The sequence below is a fragment of the Passer domesticus genome, chromosome 17 (genome assembly GCF_036417665.1).
Source record: "Passer domesticus isolate bPasDom1 chromosome 17, bPasDom1.hap1, whole genome shotgun sequence".
Lineage (NCBI taxonomy): Eukaryota > Metazoa > Chordata > Aves > Passeriformes > Passeridae > Passer > Passer domesticus.
In genome coordinates, this window is record NC_087490.1 from 2,227,779 (window position 1) to 2,247,014 (window position 19,236).

Here is a 19,236-nt window from a genome sequence, read left to right on the forward strand (position 1 = left end):
AACTTTATTTTTCATGGCAGACACAGAAATAAGTACACTGCCTAGTGGAAATGCCAGACAAAACTGTGCATGATGAATCTTTCTCTCTACTAGCAAAGAAAACTTGGCTTCTCATACTTGGCTGCTCAAGCCTGGTGTACTGTAGAATTTTTAAGTTTGCACCCCATTTCCAAATCATGGAGTAGTTCAGTTCCTTCCAGTAATGATTAAGTCACGATGTGCTCCAGTTGCCATCACCTGGAGAGAGGACAGCTCTTTCCTGTTACGTGTCAAAGTCCTGGAGTTCGCTGCCCAAGCCCCATCTAAGATTCCCAGCAGAGAACTCTGTCTCTAAGTCTCTCACTTATATTGAAAACTGAGCAGGTTATGATGATGGGAATCCTGTTTAAGATTGTTTTCTCAGTCCCTGTCCCCCAGCAGAAGACAGAGTTCATGAAGCACACAGGTCCTGCAAGGGACACCGTCCTCTTTGCTTGAGCTACACATAACCATTGGTTGAAATATTTAATCCAGCAATCCTAAACTTTGTACGACAGCTGGAATACGTGTAATTAACTCAAAACCCTCTGAAGTAAAATTTAACTTCAGTAACATGGGACTAGTTCACTGCCACTGCTGTTGGATCATGTGAGCATTTGGCTCCTTGGCAGGTACCAGCAGCGAGCAGCAGGGACCAGCTCATTCATAGGAGATGGCTGCCTTCCTCTCCAACCTGGTGAGTACCTGCTCACACCTCCTCAGGCCTTACAAAAGACAGAGAGAACACAATACTAGAGATTCAAGTTCTTTAAAGATTTTAAATTCCTTTGTTACAGAGACCATCTTTCCTTTCTGTGTTTAAACATCACAAAGAGCAATGGGGCTTGGGGCCATGAAGATCCTGTTCCACTGTCTTTTCTATGTAACAAGATAAAATGAAATAATGAAATGAAATGAAATGAAATGAAATGAAATGAAATGAAATGAAATGAAATGAAAATTTAACAACAGCTCTGGCTCTTCCACTGCTATGGTACTTTACTTTGTCTTCTAAATTAATGAAAACAATACTAAATATTAAGCACTCTGATTACTTTCCAAAATAATGAATATAGCAAAAGGCTAAGAAATCATGACATAAACTTTTAAATAAATTACTTTCTTCACTTCATCAAAAGATAATTAATATAATCCATCAAGAGTTTCCATAATCTTTAAAAGGGAAGAAGTGATATGTGTCATCATACATTATGGTTTGGTGTATATTTGTTCTTGCCCTTGGCTCTCTCTTCCCCATGCCCAGGTGTGACACCTTTACCCAGCCAACTGTCAGCTGTTGCAGGTGCACAGTGAGAGTTGTACTATCAGGAACACCTTTCCAAACTCCTTTTCCTCCTTGCAAGCAGAGTGATGGATTATCACCTTACACCCATTTGCTCTGGCACTGTGGCTGATGGTTGTGCTTTGGCAGCAGATTAGAGGGATTTTGAAAAATGTTTAAATTCAAAGGATCCAAAGTGAACAAAGTGGAAGGACCAGTGTGGCTGCAAAGTCTCTGGCCTTGCACAAAACGAGAGAAGTGAGAAGCTGATGGAGATTTTATTTTTGCTTTGCAGGTTCAGTTCCGGGGCCTGTTTCAAATGATCTTAGTGCTGGGAATTGGTGGCAGTTTCCCATATGGATTCCATATTTCTGTCATCAACTATCCTTCTGTGGTAAGTAGCCATCTCTCTGAGGCTGAAAACACAAAGGTGAGAGCCTCTGTTCTCCCATAAATCCCAAATTTACTGAGCACTCAGCTGATATGTGTAGGCCTTTTCTTTGGCTGACAGTAACACCACATGTGTAGAGAACTTTTCCTCCTTAAAAGAACTGGGTAGCATTTTCTGTTTGAAATAAGCTCTTCCATGTAGTGTTCAAGTCTCCAAAGGAGGGCACAACACAAAATGAGCTCTCAGGATGCTCACCAGGCAGATCCTGACTGATACAGACTTGCAGTGTGATCTCAGTGAACTTGTTTTACTAAAAAAGTCCCAAAGTAAGTCCAATATGAGAGCCACAGGCTTGATCTGAAGTACAACAGCCAAATGTGAAGGGATCTTATACCCATTATCCAGGCAAATCTCGTTTTATTTTTCAGCACATCAGGAAGTTTATTAATGAAACCTGGATAGATCGCCACGGCTCTCCCCTCCACCCCGAGACAATCATGCTGCTGTGGTCCTTCATCGTGTCTGTTTATGGGATAGGAGGATTCCTGGGAAGCCTCTGCTGTGGCTACCTGACTACAAAATACAGGAAGTAAGTGCTCCTTGTAACAGCTCAGCAGTCAGAAAGTGCAGGGAAACACCAAGGGGCACAAATAAGTCCCTTCTTTTTGGCTGAAGCAGCCCTGTTGAAGACAATTGGTTTGGTTTCCTGGATATCCACTTTTTCCAAGCAGCCTTCTGTCCTTTTTATCTGCCCTCCCCGGGAAACTGTGTTCTGTGAGGGCTGCAGTCACCATCACATCACCAGATCAGTGCCTCTGGGACCAGTGGCATAGGATCACATTCTCTTCAAGGTCCCCTACCACTCTTACAAAGATCTCCTAACCTTTACAAACTCCAATAAAGGAGCTGTGTGTCTTGTGTTGTAACACACTATATGCAGTTATTCAAACACCTGGAAAATATCCTTATGTGACAAAGAAGAGTCAGATTTCCATTTAAATGCACTCATTTTGGGGTGGTGACGTTACATTAAATATTCAGATCTACTCTAGCGATAAAATGGAGAGAAGAAAAAAAAATTCCTTGTAATTTCACTGTAAAGATATAACCAGCAAAACAAATGTCCAAGAGACATCTCTGTTCTTGACAATTCCATTTTACTGAAAGCTAGTTCCAAACTATCTTTGCCACTGGACAAAGAAAGGATTCCTCACCAGTCTGGTCTGTTCTTGGTGCCTTGTGTGTAACACCACTAATTTCATTTGCAGAGAAATTGCCAAACATATCTTCTTGGTGTGACCCACTTAAAGATCTGCTCCACAACACACTGATCCAGGGGCCCCTCATTTGGGTCTCAACAAACCATCTTAACCTGCCTGCAATTGTGTTCTTTCCTAACAGGTAAGTGCCCCCAAGAAATTTCTTGTGGGACACTGCCTCATCCCACACACTGAGAGTCTCCCAAGGCTGGAAACAGGATCCTGCACCTCTCCCATGGGTTATTTAACAACCCAATTGCTGAATCACAGCCTAAACACAGAGTCTCTGTGGTCCTCAGTGTGGGCAAGGGGGCTCTTGTCTAACAAATGTCACAGAAAAACATCTGAGTGCAGAAGACTTGGAGCCTGAGACACCAGGGTGGTGAACGCCAGCCCACGATTCTCACAGAGGGACTTTTGAAATGAAATATGCCTCTAAAAAACTCTGTCTGCCATCTCAGAGCACCCATTTAGCCAAGAGTGTCTTTGGTATGAGCCATTCTAGAGTGGGATCCGTGGACTCAGACTATTTGTGGGGAACAGCCTGACATTTTATGAAGATGCCTAGCCATTTAAAAATCTTGGTGACAAACTGGGCCACTCCTTCAATCTTTTTCCCTACTTGTACTATGGAAAATGCTGAAAAACTGGCTAAATTCTAACCTAAAAAATATTTATTAATTCAAATCTAAAACATCCTAAAATTTTAAAGAACCATTTTGACTTAGGATAAGTCAAAATTATTTCCGCCATTCCTCAAAACAGTAGAAATGGCTGTACCACGCTTCCTCTCACAGCAAGAGTAGTCAAAAGAGTACAAGAGGTTCTCATTTCACACTAAATTCTCAAGGTCTTTTTTTCCTTTTTTTTTTTTTCAGGAAAAAGTGCCAAATGTTCACCAACCTGATCATGTTGGTAGCTGCACTTTTCATGGGCCTCAGTAAAACAGCCAAATCCTTCGAGATGGTTCTGGTTGGGCGCTTTCTCTATGGCATTGGTGCAGGTATGTCACCAAGGCCTGCAAGGCTGCAGGCCCTGACCTCCTCTCCTGGGCTTGTCTCTACAGCCATCCTTGAAGAATGGTTTTTAAAGAAAATAAAACCAGGCACTCAATAAAAGTTGCCATTCACTGCTATTTTTCTTTTGCAAGAAATTCTAATCTAAATAGCAGAGTGAATGGAAATGATATAAGAGAGGGAGGTCAAAAAGTTAAGCTTTTCTAAATATTTAAACTGCTATTTATCCTCTTGTATGTTCAAGGTTTTTCTCTCAATATACATCCTCAGTATGTAGGGGAGATTTCACCCAAGAAGTTGCGTGGGTTTACCAACGCCACTGTTGCTGTTTTTCTGACCCTGGGAAAACTCACAGGACAGGTTGTTGGACTACGGTAAATTCTCCAATTTTTCTATCAGGTCACACTAAAAGTAGAAATGTTTCTCTAACTTTATCCTCTCACCTAGTCAGTGACTGAGAAACACTTTCCTCCTCCCCAAAACATGCCTTAGCTTATGCCAGAAGAAAAATATTGATTGTATTTGAGGGAAATATAGTTTTAAATATAGAAGGCAGACAATTATTTACTCATAATCTGATTTCTTCTTATTTCTATGCTTTTTCTACTTGGAGACTTCCCCTTCAAAATTCATTGTACTTACATGAAAAGTCTTAGCAAATGTTTGGCTCTTGTGGCCAAGCAGCGGTCAAATGAGCCTCATCAGCTCTCTAGACGTTATACTGGGTTCTAATGACATTCAGAAAAATTTTCAAAATATCAGATAATTCCTTTAAAATAAATTGTCAGAAATAAAAATAGCCAAATTTGTGAAATCTGCCAAATTAAAATTCAGGGGTTAATGCCAGTGAACCCTTTAATGGAATCTGAGCAGTCTTTATCACTGAGAAAAACTTCCTGAACATTCATTCCATTGTTTCAGCATAATTTTGTTTCACATACACTTTCCAGGGAGATTTTAGGAAGCGAAGCTTTGTGGCCATGGTTGTTAGCATCTAGTGGACTTTCAGCACTGGTTCAACTGGTTACCCTCCCATTTTTCCCTGATTCACCATCCTACCTCCTGATACAGAAGGGTAATGAGGAAGCCTGCAGGAAAGGTAGAGTGTCTGCTTTCCTCACTTAATTCCTTCATCTGCTGTGTCACAGGAGAGCCTCTGCAGAAGGGCAGGCAGGGCAGGGCTGTGCTGCACACTGCAGTGCCATGGAGCACGGGCAGCTTCACAGACAGCAGCTGAGCTGCCCCTGGCAATGTCTGTGTTAACCTGGGCCTCTCTCAGCCTCACTCAGCCCATGAAGACAAGAAACACAGATGTATATCAGCACACCTAACCTTTCCCACCTTGGTGGGCACTGCTTTATTTCTTTAAAGGAGATGGTCCAGGCAGCTGTCCTTTTTTGTATTGCTAAATAAAAAGTACTCAAATGTTTACTATGTTCTCAGTTAACTCCCCATTAGAAAGCAGTTCTATACTGAGAACCAGACACACAAAATCCTTCAAATTGCTCACTGCCCCTGCAGCAACCAGGTGGCAGAAGCAGCACCAGCACCTTCTCCAGTGGACAGGCAGCCTAAAGGGTTTAATACAACCACTCCTGAAGGAGCTATCCTGGTAGGATAATCCACTTCCCTCTTTCTCCCCTACAGCCATCAGGAAGCTCTGGGGGGAAGGAGACCACCAAGCAGAAATTGATGACATTATGAAGGAGAAGGGTGCAATGGCGAGCACGAAAACCTTGCGTGTCCTTGAAGTAATAAAAGAGCGATCCTTGCGCTGGCAGCTCTACATTTTGGTGATTGTCATGACCACGCTGCAGCTCTGTGGGATAAATGCAGTTGAGTGCTCTCTTCATCTCCAGGACAAGAGAGGCAGCATTACAGACCTCTCAAAGTCAATGTTATCAAACCAGGTTAGAATTGTATCCCAAATGCAACACCTTTTTTCACAGGTTAACTTCCTCTTTCCATTTTTCAGATATACTTCTATTCTTTTGAAGTATTCCACACAGCCAAGTTTGAAGAATACCTTATCCCATACGTGTCCCTGGGAGTCGGGTTGTGTGAGTGCTTGTCCTCCATACTGTGTGTAAGTCTTTTCAGATTTGAGTTTGAAGGAAAAATTTCATGTGGTCAACAACTGTGCCTTTCCTTTCTTATAACTGGGCCCAGGGAAACTTTGCATAACCTAAGCCACATCTTCCTGCTTCTGCAAAACCACAGGCAGGATACAAAGAAGTTTTTTCCCCAAATTATTTGCATGAGTGTGTGTCTTTAGACTCACTTTTTTTCTGCAAAATAACAATCTTCTGATGTTCTAGATTAGATGTGTGTACGTATGTGTGGACAATTTGACACATGCCAGCATGCAAAAGAGGGAACAGTCTAAAAACAACTTAGGATTGACTATAAACACAGCTTAATTAATAATGAATTCGTTTTGAAACAACAAATCAATTTAATTAGGAACTAATTAAATGACACTGATTTAGGCCAACTATTTAGACAAATCTTCTGCACAGAACACATGGAGAGAGGAGGAGTGATTTCCTGTGAGGCCTGGGGTTTGAGAGCTGTGTTTTGTGCCTTGCAGAGCACCCTGATAGACCGCTTTGGGCGGAAGGTGCTGCTCTGGGGTGGATACTTGCTGATGAGCTCTGTGCTGGCGCTGCTCACCACGACCCTGTCACTGCAGGTAAAGAGGCAGCAGCCTCCTGGCCACTTCCCCAGCCCCTCTTTCTGCTCCTGACTCTCAGGAGATGTATAAAACCTTCAGCCAGTGGCAGGAAGTACAGAGCTCTGCTATTCTGTCCTGTGTCTAATGGTTTGCTGTCACTGGTTTGTCACTTTTAGCATCGCTTTTTCTGGATGCATTACTTCAGTGTTATCTTGATCTTCCTGTTCGTTGTCTTCTTTGGAATTGGACCCTGTGAGTACATCCGTGGTTATGCTGGGAGGAAATTTGGTGTTGAATTGGTTGGCAACACAACTGGCAGAGGAAGAACAGGCTAGTGCCCTGCTAAAAAGTTCTGGAAATTAAGGAGGGAAGGGCAGACACATACAAGTGGAAGACAGGAAAAGATGCAGACACCTCAAATTTTATTGCTGATCACATGATCTAAATAATTTTAAACAGTATCTTCTTCTCCAGAGGGCATGAGACAGAAAATTCAAAACAATTTCTAAATTAATCAACTAAAAACAGGATTCTAGGCACTGCCAGGTATGTTACAGTAATCATCTTCAATAACTTAACAAATTAAGCTTTTGCCTACCAATATGCTCCAGGTGGAAGTGGCCACAGGAGCCAAAAGGGAGGCTGGTTTTATAAACCCTGCACCAGTGACAACTTCCAGTGCAATATGGCACTGCACAAATCCACTGATACCAGAAAAATTATTTCAGTGCACACAAGAGGAACCTGAATTAACTGCTGGATTCCATTTCTGGAATCAAAGCCTTTCACCCTCATAGCAGAGGCCACCTACCAACAGGTGACCTATTCTGCCTGTGCGTCCCCTCTGCCACTGCCACTGGAGGAGCTTCAGCAGAAATAAACCTGGTGTGTGTTTGGCTTTGCTTTTTCAGCTGGAGCCACCATATCTGTGATGGTTGAGATCTTCAGCCAGTCATACAGACCATCAGCCTTTCTGATTGTTGGCTGCATCAACTGGATGGGACTCTTTGTACTTGGGATGATTTTTCCAGTAATTGTTGTAAGTGACTCTCAGAGGATCCCTCTTTCCAGGCTAATCTATTTCTGAATGCTGACAAGGGGCAAAATAGTAGCAATAAATTGCAATGACATGCAGAGCTCAGCACTCTGTCCAAACACCAAACCTGCTCAGAAATTCCCCAGCCTTGTCAAGGAGCAGCAATTGGACTCAGGGCAATCATGGCCTGTGGGAACTCTTGGTTTGGTACCTGTTCTGGACTGTGTATTGAGCACACCCTTGAATCTGAACTTCTAAGACACAGGCTTGCACTAAAGGGCAGGGAAATAGAAATGAGATTCTTATTTTCCTTGCATTTCTGCCTGCAGGATAACCTTGGACCCCTCTGCTTCCTTATCTTTTTGGGAATCCTTGTTTTATCAGCAATTTTCATCTACCTGTATCTTCCTGAGACCAAGGGAAAATCAATCATGGAAATAAAAGCAGAATTCAATAAGCTGAACTTTGGGAAAAAAGAAGCCTCTGTCACTGAAAATAACTTTCCTAAGGAACAGTTGTCTTGCACCAAGCTCTGAATGTTCAGAGAAGAAATTTGCATCTCTTAGAAAAGACAGGAAACAATGTTGCAATAGAACTAAAAAGGAAACATTAAAAACAGACTGCAAGCTCTTCTGTCTCATTTGTTTTTTCTTTTTTAGGATAGATATGAAAGTCATTATTCTAGAGTAACACTAAGTATCTCATAAGCAGGAACCTGCTGGCAAACAGCTCAGAGAAGAATATCAGAAATACAAAAGAACAAGTGAAATATTTTCAGATGAACCAAGGTAAAGAATGATTAAGACGGCTCAGTGACCAACAGTCATGAGGCTGGGGAAACACAGAAGTCTAAAGTATTTGGGTGACAGGAATGCAGAGGAAAAGCTAAATACATGGTTTAGGGTGAGCCAAGATGATACAGACTAAAAAATAACACCTCAAATTCAGAAAACAGGTTTCAGCATGACAGCAGAGAAAGGCATTGAAAGTGAAGTTTGCTGCACAACAGTCCTGGAGATGTAATTGAAATCTCAGTGGAAAACATCCTGGTAACTCTAGGCAGGGAGAAGGACCTGCTAAACTGAGATATTCTTGCATGCAGAAGAAGGAAAATGGCTGCTGTAAAATAAAGCAGGCTCTGGAGAGCATCTCTGGTGTCTAAGGAACTGATTTCCAACCTGGTGCATCAACTTCTGGGAATTACATCAGATGTTTTCACAGAAGAAAGAGTTTGTTTTGGAAATGTTTTTCTTGCTATGTAAGCAAGCTGGGAATAACGGCTGATTATTGTACCCAGCAGTAAAAATAGGTTGTGAAGTTCATTGGAAATAGTCTAAGTTTTTCCAAGTGACCAGTAACAAGTATAGGATGGCTTGTAACTAAACAGTTTGGATCATGCCACCTGCTTTCCTCTAACCACTGAAGAAAATATGAATCAATATTACAAACTACAGCTCCTCTCCTTACACATGGAGGTGTCACTTGTGTTTGTTTTTAACACTTTGGCTTAGGAAACATGCCCTGAAAAGGCTTTTTGTAAGCCAGATCTTATTTCTAGTTTTTTTAGGGTTTTCATTATTTTCAGAATGCACACAGGAAACACAATCCACAAACGTGGGCTGTAAATGAACACTGACACAGTAATTTCATCTCCTGACTTTTTATTTGCTGACTTTTTACAGCAAGGGTGCTACAGTGAAGGAACTAACTTAAAATCAACATACTCCACACAATCACAGAATGGATTGGGTTGGAAGGGACCTTAAAGATAACCTAGTTCCACCCCCTGCCATGGGCAGGGATGCCACCATCTAGGTCAGGTTGCTCAGGGCCAGTCAACCTGACCTTGAACACAATCAGCTCCAGCACGATCATACAGAAGTTTTCACAACTAAAAAGTGTTTACTTAAATTACACCATTAATACAAGCATTTAGTGCAAGCCATAGAAAGCCTGAAGAAAATGGAGTGAGTAGAAAAGCTCTTAGCTCAAAAACTACTGGGCACAAAGGCACCCATCACTTTTAACATGGAGAAATGGTCAAACCATTTATTTTATCCCCATCAGCATTTTCAACCTGCTCTCCCCACACATCTCACTGTGAACACCCCCTACCAAATTCCATATGATGCCTCTAAATCACTTCTCTCATGTAAGGCTGTTCTAGGCAGCAGGGAGAACTGATCCCAGCCTTGCCACACACTCCCTCCAGTCTGGATAAAAGTAGCTCATGTCAGAAAGCCTGTGGATTTCCTATCTCTCAGGAGTTATGACTGTTATGGAACTATTTGCACAACAAAGGAGCGAGTTGAAAACAAGCCTTCTCTGAGCATGTAGAATCCATCACCACAGTGGAAAATCAGGACTGATTTTAAGGCAGCTTTGTGGTGACTTAGTCATGGCTCAGGAAAGGTCTGCACAACATGTGTCACTGGGGTTTTTGTTATGGTCCATTCCACAGAGAGAGTTTCAGACCTCACAATTGAATGGTTCATCCAATTTTTAAAGAACAATTACTAGGCTTGCATGAAGAGGTGCATTACCACCTACACTAGTCTCTGAAACACTTGCTTTTCCACTGGTTTAATGACTGGGCTGTATCCAAACCCGAAGGGTCATTTTGGATGCTTTGGTCTCCAGAGTGCAGAGGCTGGGTTCCCTCCCAGGCCAGTGCACTGTGTCTGTGTTAGCAGCCTGCAGATGGCACATTCAGCCTCACCTCTCCTGAGACACTCCCACCCCTCCCAAGGCACCTGCTGAAGGTACCACTGACTGTTTAGAGGCTCCTGAGGTGCTTACTGGCACAGTGGGCTGGGCCAGCTTGTGGGTGAGTTAGAAATAAAGCTGAGAACAGGTGAGCTGAAAAAAAAAACTACTTGTGATCCAAAGACGCCTAAATTCATTGTTAACACAAATACAAGCAAGGATAACATTCCAGAATCTTTTGCAGGGGAGCTCACCCAACAATTATCAAAAGCATTGGGCAAACCAGCACAGGTAAGTCCATTTGCTGAAATTTTTTCCTTCTTTAGCCAGCTATGCCTATGCAATGAGCTGTTTCTGAGTGATAGCCTTGATAAACTAATATAGCTAAGGACTCACCAGTATTTGCAGTCTTCTCTCTGGGAGAATATCAAGTACTTGTTCACTGTAATTTAGTTTTGTTGGGGTCTCAAAACTCTGGATTATTCAAGCTAGCTTTGTGTAGGATGATCTTGCATGTAGTTATCTGTAGGTGAAGACACTGGATGTATGTGGGATGTGTCCACAGGTACCTGTGAATGCCTCTCAAGAACCTGGCTGAGTGAAAAGTAAACCTCAGCCTCCACTTCCTTGCTGAGTCCTGTTGAATAAGTGCCACCAAACTGCCTGTAGCCTAGTGGTTACAGCTGAAGTACAAAAATTATTTATTCAGCTTGCTTGGACATCTGGCAAAAATATCTGTGTGGCATCCTGCTATTTGTAGTCAAAACACCAGAGTAAAAGCTGCCTGCTGGTTTCACTACCAAACTGGAGGGGTTTTACCTGCCAAAGCATATGGCATATGGCAGCATGCTACTGAGGTGAAGTCCTGAAATACAGGTATTGAGGGTCTTATAAGGATTTATACGGCTGTTATTTTCTTAATACTGACTGGTCACTAGTCACTGTATCAGTTTCTTCCTGAAGGTTGTAGAATATGAAAAACCAAAAGAAAACTTCTCTACAGAGCTGTAAACTTAATAAGATGAGCTGTACCTCAGTTGCTGTAGCAGCAGTAACTTCAGTGAATTGGCTATGGATCTGTAGCTGCTTGTTTAAGCACCCTTTGTGCATATTCACTGCCCATTTTCAGAAAATGTTTACTTTGCTTTGGGAGTGATGCTTTGAAACTGTGGAAAGAATGAAGTTTTGGTGCCTACAGAAAGGCTTGCTGGGGAGCCCTCAGAGCCCTTTCTCTAAGCACTGGGACACCTGAACACATTAAAATCTTACATAAAACTGATGTGTTTTATTCCTCTTTAAAAAATCACATTTTTATCAGTCTAGCAACCAAGTACTTGTTGTTGGGGGGGCAAGGGGTGTGTCTTGCATAACAGCTTCTGAATATAAAGCTAGAGGCCAGGGCTGGGATGCAGCTGGAACAGGTTTGTGCAGCTGTGTGGAAGGGCTATGTAATGGGACTTACAAATATACAGGGAATAACAAAGAGATTTTTCTGAAGAGGACATACAGGCTCTTCGTGACAAAGGAGGCAATAGGAAAGGGAGACTCTCTTAGTTATAACACAGAAAGAAGGAAAGGATTAGGGTGGGCTGGAATGCAAAGCTTTTCTCTCACAGAAACCTTGCAATTGGGAAAAATAAGGATTTTTAATCAAATAGGGTTTTTTCCTAATTGAAGAACGGTTCCAAATATTTTCAAACTGCTCTAAGAAGAAAATAATGCTGATTAATGCCTCAACTTGATTTTTCTTTTAATAGTGATAACCTTATTCCTGGGTAGGAGTTCAAGGCATGGATTTACCTACATTTGGCATAAAGTCAAGAGCACATGGTGTCCAGACAGGGGAGAACAGAGCCAAGCAAGTGGTACCTCAGCAGGATCTCCTTGGCTTATCCTGTACTGCTGTGGTCTGATGCACCTCACACCCAAACAAACTGTAAATGATGGCCAAGACTAATTACCCAGACAACTCCTGGTACTCAGGCTGGCTTGTTTTACCAAGAGGGGGAATTGCTGCCGAGTTCCAACGATGCGCTGCTAATGAACGTGGGTAAGAACAGCACAGAAGGCAGAAGAATGCCAGAGGAACTGATCCCCAGATTCCCCAGTGTGTGGATCTGACACTGTGTATTAGCAGCAGGGAAAATCGAGGGCTGGTCATTAATATTAACATAGATACTTTCTTCTGTTTTTCCTGATATCCAGAACAAAAGCAGGATTAGGCTGTATTTGTTTAATGAGGTGGATGTTGATTTAGGCCTCTGCTGTGTCAGTTCACATTTACCTCAGCAGGGAAGACTGCAGCAGGAGCCAGTGAGGTGCAAAATCTCTCTGGAACGAAATGCAGCAGCAGGACCATTGCACTCCCCCTCGCCCCTGACCTTCCCACACAGGCAGGGGGAGCCTGCTGGCTCGGAGGAGGTGCTGCAGATACTCCAGGTCACTGAGCTCCTGGAGCACCTGGACTAGGAAGCCTGAAAACTATGGAGTCTTTGTACTGGCCTTTGACACAGCAGTGAGGATCTTGGAGTAGAATGCAAATCTAGACAGCAAGTTGTCAACAAATGAAAGCCTTGCATATCAAAAACATGCACTTATTTTCACTGCAATTTAGGTACATAAATGCCTTCCTGGACTTTCAAAACTTTTCTTAACACCTCAAAGATAATAACATTGATTTTCTTCTTCCAACAGTATTTAGCAATACAGATCTTCCTTGGTCAGGTGATGTCCTTTGGTGGCTCCACAGACCCTTGTGCTATGTGCTTTCTCTACAGCATTGGAAAGTTAGGGGAGCAGGAGAACAAGGTCTACTCCAAATTTCTTTGTGACCTGATGAGCAAACAACTGAAAACACCATCTGACAGGCGAGCTCATACAGCAACTTGTCTGACATGGCTTTCCACAGCCTGTTAAAACTATTCATCCCAGGCTGGTCCTTTGGTGCTCTCTATTAATGTGCTGATTGAAGACATCAAATGCCATCAAATGAGCAACTCCCCAGCTAAAAAGAAAAGAGCCATTGCATGAGCTGAAGCTGCAGAATTCTTTGGTTAAAATGATGTAGGGTCAGGCACTGTATGTACCCACAGATATCACGTGCAAAAGACCTGGTACAGACAGAACTTGATCACTAGGAACTCCAGAATGCAAATAGATGGGGCATTAAAAGGGGCAGGAGGAAGGGAGTGTGAGGCCTGGGAAGGATGAAGCCCCAGGGGAGATCTGCAGGGTGTCCTGGTGCAGGAGCACCCTGGCCAGCCTGCAGCACTCTGCTCTCACTGTTAGCAGTGCTTGTCTTCCCTTCCAGAATCTACGTCAGCTTCTTTGACATCAGTCCTGGCAATGTGGGCTGGAACAACAGCACCTTCCCTTGAGGTGCCCTGGGGTGATCACCGCTTATTCCTGAGCCCTCACCGTGGTTTGAGAGCTGCAGTTCCAGTCACCTTCTGGCATCTGCCAAATACAAAATGCATTGGTATCGTAGTTGCTGCTACTCACTGCTGTTTATCTTGTCTGCTGCTTCAATAAAAATGCAGCAGAAATCTTATGTCTGAGACCTTCCTGTTATGCTGGGAAGACCTGAAGTTGAGATGGAGGGTGCCTTCTCAAAATACTCTCAAGAGAAGCTTTTCTTTCAAAAAAAGGTTTAGTCGTATATGAAGATGAACGCTCCTTTTGCCTTTGCCCTGTCCATGCTCAAGAGCCAAATTTCAAGAAGGGATAAATATATCTTGACCTGGTTTCAAGATATATTTAAGTTAGTAGATGTGTAAATGTTGCACATGGACCTGCTTTCAAAAGGAGCAAAGACATGATTACCTCTTATTTGAAAGAAATAGATGTAGTCCAGGTCCTCTTTAGGCCTAACACTACAGGGATATCTAGCTGAGTAACAGAAAAACTTGTGCTGTGAGTCTCCCAGGCCTCAGCACAGGCAGAGGGAGCGAGTGGAAAAAACCACTGTTCACTGCTGTGCCCTCCCCTTTTCATCCACTGAACAATTTGTAGTGACAGCAAAGATTAGAGCACAGCTCAGAAAGAGGCAGAAGCACAGCAAGCCACAGCAATTCCTAGGGACTGAAGTGGTGAATTAATTATGAAAGGAAGATTTGCATACAAATATTTATTATTTAAGCCCTTGGTCAGATAAGATAATTTGCTTCCAAAGTAAAATAAAAGATTGAGTAGAGATGTTTCCTGAAATTCTATAGTTAAGTGTATTGTGAGTTTTTTCTGGAAGAGCAAACCTTCTCACAGCCCTGTTCTGAACTCTATTGTTAACATCCCATTGTGTCCCTACCACAGCTTTGCTTTGCAGCCACAGACTTTAAATACAGACCTGCACCTCAAACAACAAAAATGCTTTGTTGGGATAACAAATGGAAGCTGCTTTGGTGAAAGCTTCTTTCTTAGTCAGGGAGGTAAAAGAGAATGTAATTGCACATATCTCTCCATTGAGTGACAGCATAACCTGTGGGCTTGGCAGGCCACAGGTCAAGCACACCAGTGGTGATGTTGCTCTCAAGCTTTTCTCCCCACACAGGTAGAATCCCCACCCCATCTCCACAAAACAAACCTAGGCGACAGGAAAAAGTGGAACTATGCATTGGCAGGGAGCTGAGGATATCAAAGGGAGGAAACTTAATCAGTTTTTAGTGGCTGCTCTTAAGCACTGCTAATCACTAGAACATGAAGTGCTCCAGTTCTCAGCATTATAACCGGTGTCACTCCACTGCACTCCCGTGTGACACCACCCCTCACTCCTCATTCCGGGCTATGAGTGCCCACATCTGTAATATGTACGTGTGGGCAAGCTTTCTAGCAGCACAGCGCACGATCGCTGTGTGTGCAATGTCTGGGCGGAGAGGGCTCCGGGCCTGATCCTCTTTAGCCTTCCTGTGAGTCATTTCGTTAGCAGAGCAGCGCTGCCGCCGTCGGGGCAGGCAAGAGCCAGGGCGGGGAGCCGTGTCCTGGCAGCCTACGTGCATGGCATCACACAGAGCAGCATTCGGCTCGGCTCTGCCGCCTCCCACCTCCGACAGGCACACACCAGTTCATGCCTAAGCAAACCAAAATTCACTTCTGCCTCTTTCCAGTAGAAAAATATGATGTGAAAATGGGGAGGCTGAGGAGCAATAAGCAATTTTTAATTTGACTGAAATACATTAGAGAATAATTTATATGGCAGCAAGGCAGACGTTTCTGCTTACACCGAGCTAAAGCTGTTACACACAGTTAAAGCAAAACCGCTACAAATGTTACTTTATTTTGCAAAAGAAAAAAAATCTCGGAGTCAGGCCAAGTACCCCTTTTTGCAACTGCCGAGCTGGGGCCTACATCCCTCTCTGGCCCTGATCCCGCAGAAACCAGTGGGAGTGCCGCAGCGGTACCATCACATGCCCTGGTGTCAGGTTATGCATGAGCTGCCCAGAGCGCCCGGAAGGAGCGCTCCAGAACTCCGTTCCAGGAAGCAGCCTGCAACAAGCCCTCCAAAAATGTTCAGTGGCAGTAACAAAGCCAAGCAATAACGGCGGAGCGGGGCAGACCTCCGGTCGAGAGCCAGCCGCGGGAGGGGTCGGCACACGGCAGAGGGGCGCAGACCGCGGAGCCGGCGTGAGCGTGTGTCCCCGCCCCGCTCCCTCCCCTCCCCTCCCTGCCGGGCGGGGCCGCTTTGCGTGCGGGGCGGCCCCGAGCGCTAAAAGCGCCGCTGACGCCTCCCCGCTGCACTGTGCCGGTCCCGCCGTTCGCTTAGGCTGCTGTCGCCGGCCCCGCCGCCCCCACCGCCGCCACCATGCCCATGTTCGCCATCTACACCAATGTCTGCAAGGACGCCGTGCCCGACAGCCTGCTGGGCGACCTCACCCAGCAGCTGGCCAAGGCCACTGGCAAGCCCGCGCAGGTGAGGGCGGGGAGCGGGGCGAGCACGTGCGCGGCGGGCCCGGCGGGAGGGGCGGCGGCCGAGCGGCCCGGGGGCGCCGCCGCTCCCTTGGGCCCCGGGGGCATCGCCGCTCCCTCATCGCCGCTCGCTCGGGCCCCGGGGGCATCGCCGCTCCCTCATCGCCGCTCGCTCGGGCCCCGGGGGCATCGCCGCTCCCTCGGGCCCGCGGGCGGGCGGGCCGCGGCCGCCGAGGAGCAGCTGCGGCACAGCGCGGCGGCGGCCCCGCTGCTCCGGAGGAAGGAGCCGGTGCCCGTTCCACCCCGCGGCGCCGAGTCTCCCGATGGCCGGCCCCTGCCTGGAGCAGCAGCCGGGCCTGCAGGAGCGCGGCGCTCACGTAGCCGGGGATGTGCTGCGCCTGTGCCGGCGTCGCGGCTGGGGCAGCGGAGCTGCGCAGTGCACGGACGCGCCCGGGCAGAGGCTCGGATAGACCGAGCGCTCCGGGCAGCTCACACGGCCCCTCCTGGGCCAGACCGCAGCAGCCCCAGGAGCCGGAGCCCGATAAGACCGAATCGCTGCCCGGCTCTCCGGCAGGTCCGAGATTTGGGGATGTGCGCCCCGGCACGCAGGCACAGTTCTCGGGCCTTTATCTCGCTCCGCCCCGCGCGGTGGCGCGGCTGTGGCGGGCAGGAGTGCCCGCCTCGCCGGCGGCTTTGTGCACACATAACCGCGTTCCTAAAGCTGAGAGCCGGGCCGAGGGTCCCCGCAGCCCCCAGGGCCGTGCCCCCGGTGGGGGCTGCCGGGCCTGAGCCTCCCCCGGGCCTGGGGAGCACTGAAGAGCTGCCTGGCCCCAGTTCAGCTGCTCTGTTTGCAGTTGGTACCTAAAGCAGATTTTGGTCAGGAGAGGGCAGTTCAGACAGCCTGTAACGGAGCGTTTCCCTACCTCCCGCAGTACATAGCTGTGCACATCATACCTGACCAGATGATGTCCTTCGGGGGCTCCACTGATCCCTGTGCGCTCTGCAGCCTCTACAGCATCGGCAAAATAGGAGGGCAGCAGAACAAGACTTACACCAAGATGCTGTGTGATCTGATCTCGAAGCACTTGCACGTATCTGCAGACAGGTAAGGCTGGGACACAGTTTAACCGTATTGATCTGGCTTTCTGAAACTGCTTTGAAAAGTCTATTTAAAAATTTAAAATGCCAGGAATAAGTCCATGTGTTCTAGAAAATACCAAGTGATTGCTTGCAGCATTTTCACGTCCACGTAACAATTCGGTGCCTGCCTCCCTGGAGAGCTCATTGTTCAATTGCTTTCTGCTCTGAGAGTAGGGAAAAACACCACAGCACTGACAAGTTGCCCAGTGTGTCTTTTGCCTCTGAGGTGTGGTGTCTTGTCCTCTGGGGAAGCAAGGCTGAAAGCACGAGCAAGGAGCAGTAAGAGGCTGGAGCTGAGAGACAGAAGGCAGCAGGCTGTGAGCAGCCCCCCTGCCGAGTTCAGCAGTGTCTGTGTGCAGCTGTGAAGGATGGGAAGAGTCTGGTGCCATCGGGGTTGAAGGGAGATACGCAGAGCCAGGCCTGAGGGCATGCTTAACTCCCGAGGCTGCCAGTCTGTGTGAGGGACTGCCAGGCTCAGAAACAAAAGGGGCTGATCTCCGGAAATTTGCTAAACTAAATCTGTCTGGTGTCTGGACAGTCCCTGACTGCAGAAGAATAAAAGTACAAATTTGAGGACTGAGAAATATTGAGGCTGTTTGGAGGCTCCGCCAGATTTTTGGTAAAGATGAAGCTTGATGTTTTTATAAGCAGAAGAATGGGAAGCACTGTCCCCTATTGTGTTGTCCCAACTTATATAAATGAGTTAATGATGTCGTTATTTCCTCCTGTACCTCTTCTGCAGGGTCTACATCAACTACTTCGACATGAACGCTGCCAACGTGGGCTGGAACGGCTCCACCTTTGCGTAGAGCTCTCCCGTCTGAACGAAGAGGCTGTTCCTGGACCTGCCCTCACCCTGCCCCGTAGCAGAGACCACAGCACAAATGGCCCCGTGTTGCACTTTGTGCACTCTCACAGATTGATGGCTCCTTGCTAGTGTGTTTAAATATTGCTGCTTCAACATTCCTCTGTTTTCTCTGTGTAGAAAACAAATAAAGATTTAGAAGTAAGCTGTGTGGTTTAGGCTTTGGCAGGTTGGGGATGGAGTTGGGCAATTGCTAATGTGTCTGTTCCACTCTGATCCTAAAGCAAACAAAAGGAGTGGTTTGGGTTTGCCAGTGTTTCTTAGACACAGTATTTCACACTATGGTGGTGGTGCCTGGAGCTGGTTCCTCACAGCGCTCCAGTGATTTTTACCTTGCTTTGGATGGGTTCAGGGTGGCTTGTTGCTCTGTGCTCTGCTCACATCGCCTCAGTCTTGTGTCTATACCAACAAAGAAATGTTTGACTTCTGCGCTTAGCTTTAGGAAAAATGACCTTACAAAAAAAAAAAAAGGTATGTTTTGGGTTATATCTGCCATTGCTGCAGGTACCAGCCCTGTACCTGCTGCTTCAGGGCAGCTTTCCTCTGAGGCTGTGCCACCTGTGAGTGGCCAGACGAGCACTGAAGGAGTGCTTTTGCTGGCTGAGGGGAAATGCTGTTACCCACATTGCTACACTGCCTGCTCCAGGCAGCAGGGATGGCCCTCAGTGCTGCGGGCGCTCTGCAGGGGCCTTCAGCACTGTAGGGAGCTTCAGTGTGCTCAGCCTGTGCCTGGCTGCTGCTGTGCCCTGTCCCACATGGATGCTGTGCTCTGCCAGCCTGTTCCTTAGGTGCTGTGCCATGTCCTGCACTGAGGCTGTGCCCTTTTGCAGCCCATTCCTCACTGGTGCTGTGCCCTGTCCCACATGGATGCTGTGCTCTGCCAGCCCATCCATTGCTGTGCTGTGCCCTTTTCCAGCCCATTCCTCTCTGGTGCTGTGCCCTGTCCCAGCC

At 46.2% G+C, this 19,236-nt stretch overlaps 2 protein-coding genes and 2 long non-coding RNA genes across 6 annotated transcripts; 3 read left to right on the forward strand and 1 right to left on the reverse strand.

The window, feature by feature from the left end:
* The first annotated feature begins 605 nt into the window (after nt 1–605).
* LOC135282489 (solute carrier family 2, facilitated glucose transporter member 11-like) lies at nt 606–8,302 on the forward strand. 3 transcript variants are annotated; one of them, XM_064392300.1, is made up of 13 exons: nt 617–715; nt 816–1,012; nt 1,596–1,694; nt 2,120–2,280; nt 3,829–3,953; nt 4,211–4,340; nt 4,917–5,065; nt 5,614–5,801; nt 5,942–6,052; nt 6,557–6,658; nt 6,817–6,892; nt 7,552–7,679; nt 8,006–8,302. In XM_064392300.1, the coding sequence occupies exons 2-13, from the start codon at nt 1,010–1,012 to the stop codon at nt 8,210–8,212; spliced, it is 1,479 nt and encodes a 492-aa protein (XP_064248370.1). In that variant the 5' UTR covers nt 617–715; nt 816–1,009; the 3' UTR covers nt 8,213–8,302. The 3 variants fall into 3 exon arrangements, with proteins under 3 accessions (XP_064248369.1, XP_064248371.1, XP_064248370.1); XM_064392299.1 differs by lacking the exon at nt 816–1,012 and having other exon boundaries at nt 606–715; XM_064392301.1 differs by lacking the exons at nt 816–1,012; nt 4,211–4,340; nt 4,917–5,065 and having other exon boundaries at nt 606–715.
* Nucleotides 8,303–10,029: 1,727 nt separating this feature from the next.
* On the forward strand, nt 10,030–12,807 carry LOC135282783 (uncharacterized). The gene is made up of 3 exons (XR_010348831.1): nt 10,030–10,530; nt 10,627–10,673; nt 12,140–12,807. It is a non-coding gene; the product is annotated as an uncharacterized LOC135282783 (long non-coding RNA).
* A 3,253-nt stretch (nt 12,808–16,060) lies between these two features.
* On the forward strand, nt 16,061–18,430 carry MIF (macrophage migration inhibitory factor). Its single transcript, XM_064392629.1, has 3 exons — nt 16,061–16,284; nt 17,213–17,385; nt 18,163–18,430. Exons 1-3 carry the CDS (start codon nt 16,177–16,179, stop codon nt 18,227–18,229), a joined length of 348 nt encoding a protein of 115 aa, XP_064248699.1. The 5' UTR covers nt 16,061–16,176; the 3' UTR covers nt 18,230–18,430.
* On the reverse strand, nt 18,165–18,895 carry LOC135282658 (uncharacterized). The gene is made up of 2 exons (XR_010348725.1): nt 18,618–18,895; nt 18,165–18,503 (listed from the first exon to the last, which is right to left on the reverse strand). It is a non-coding gene; the product is annotated as an uncharacterized LOC135282658 (long non-coding RNA).
* Nucleotides 18,896–19,236: the final 341 nt, after the last annotated feature.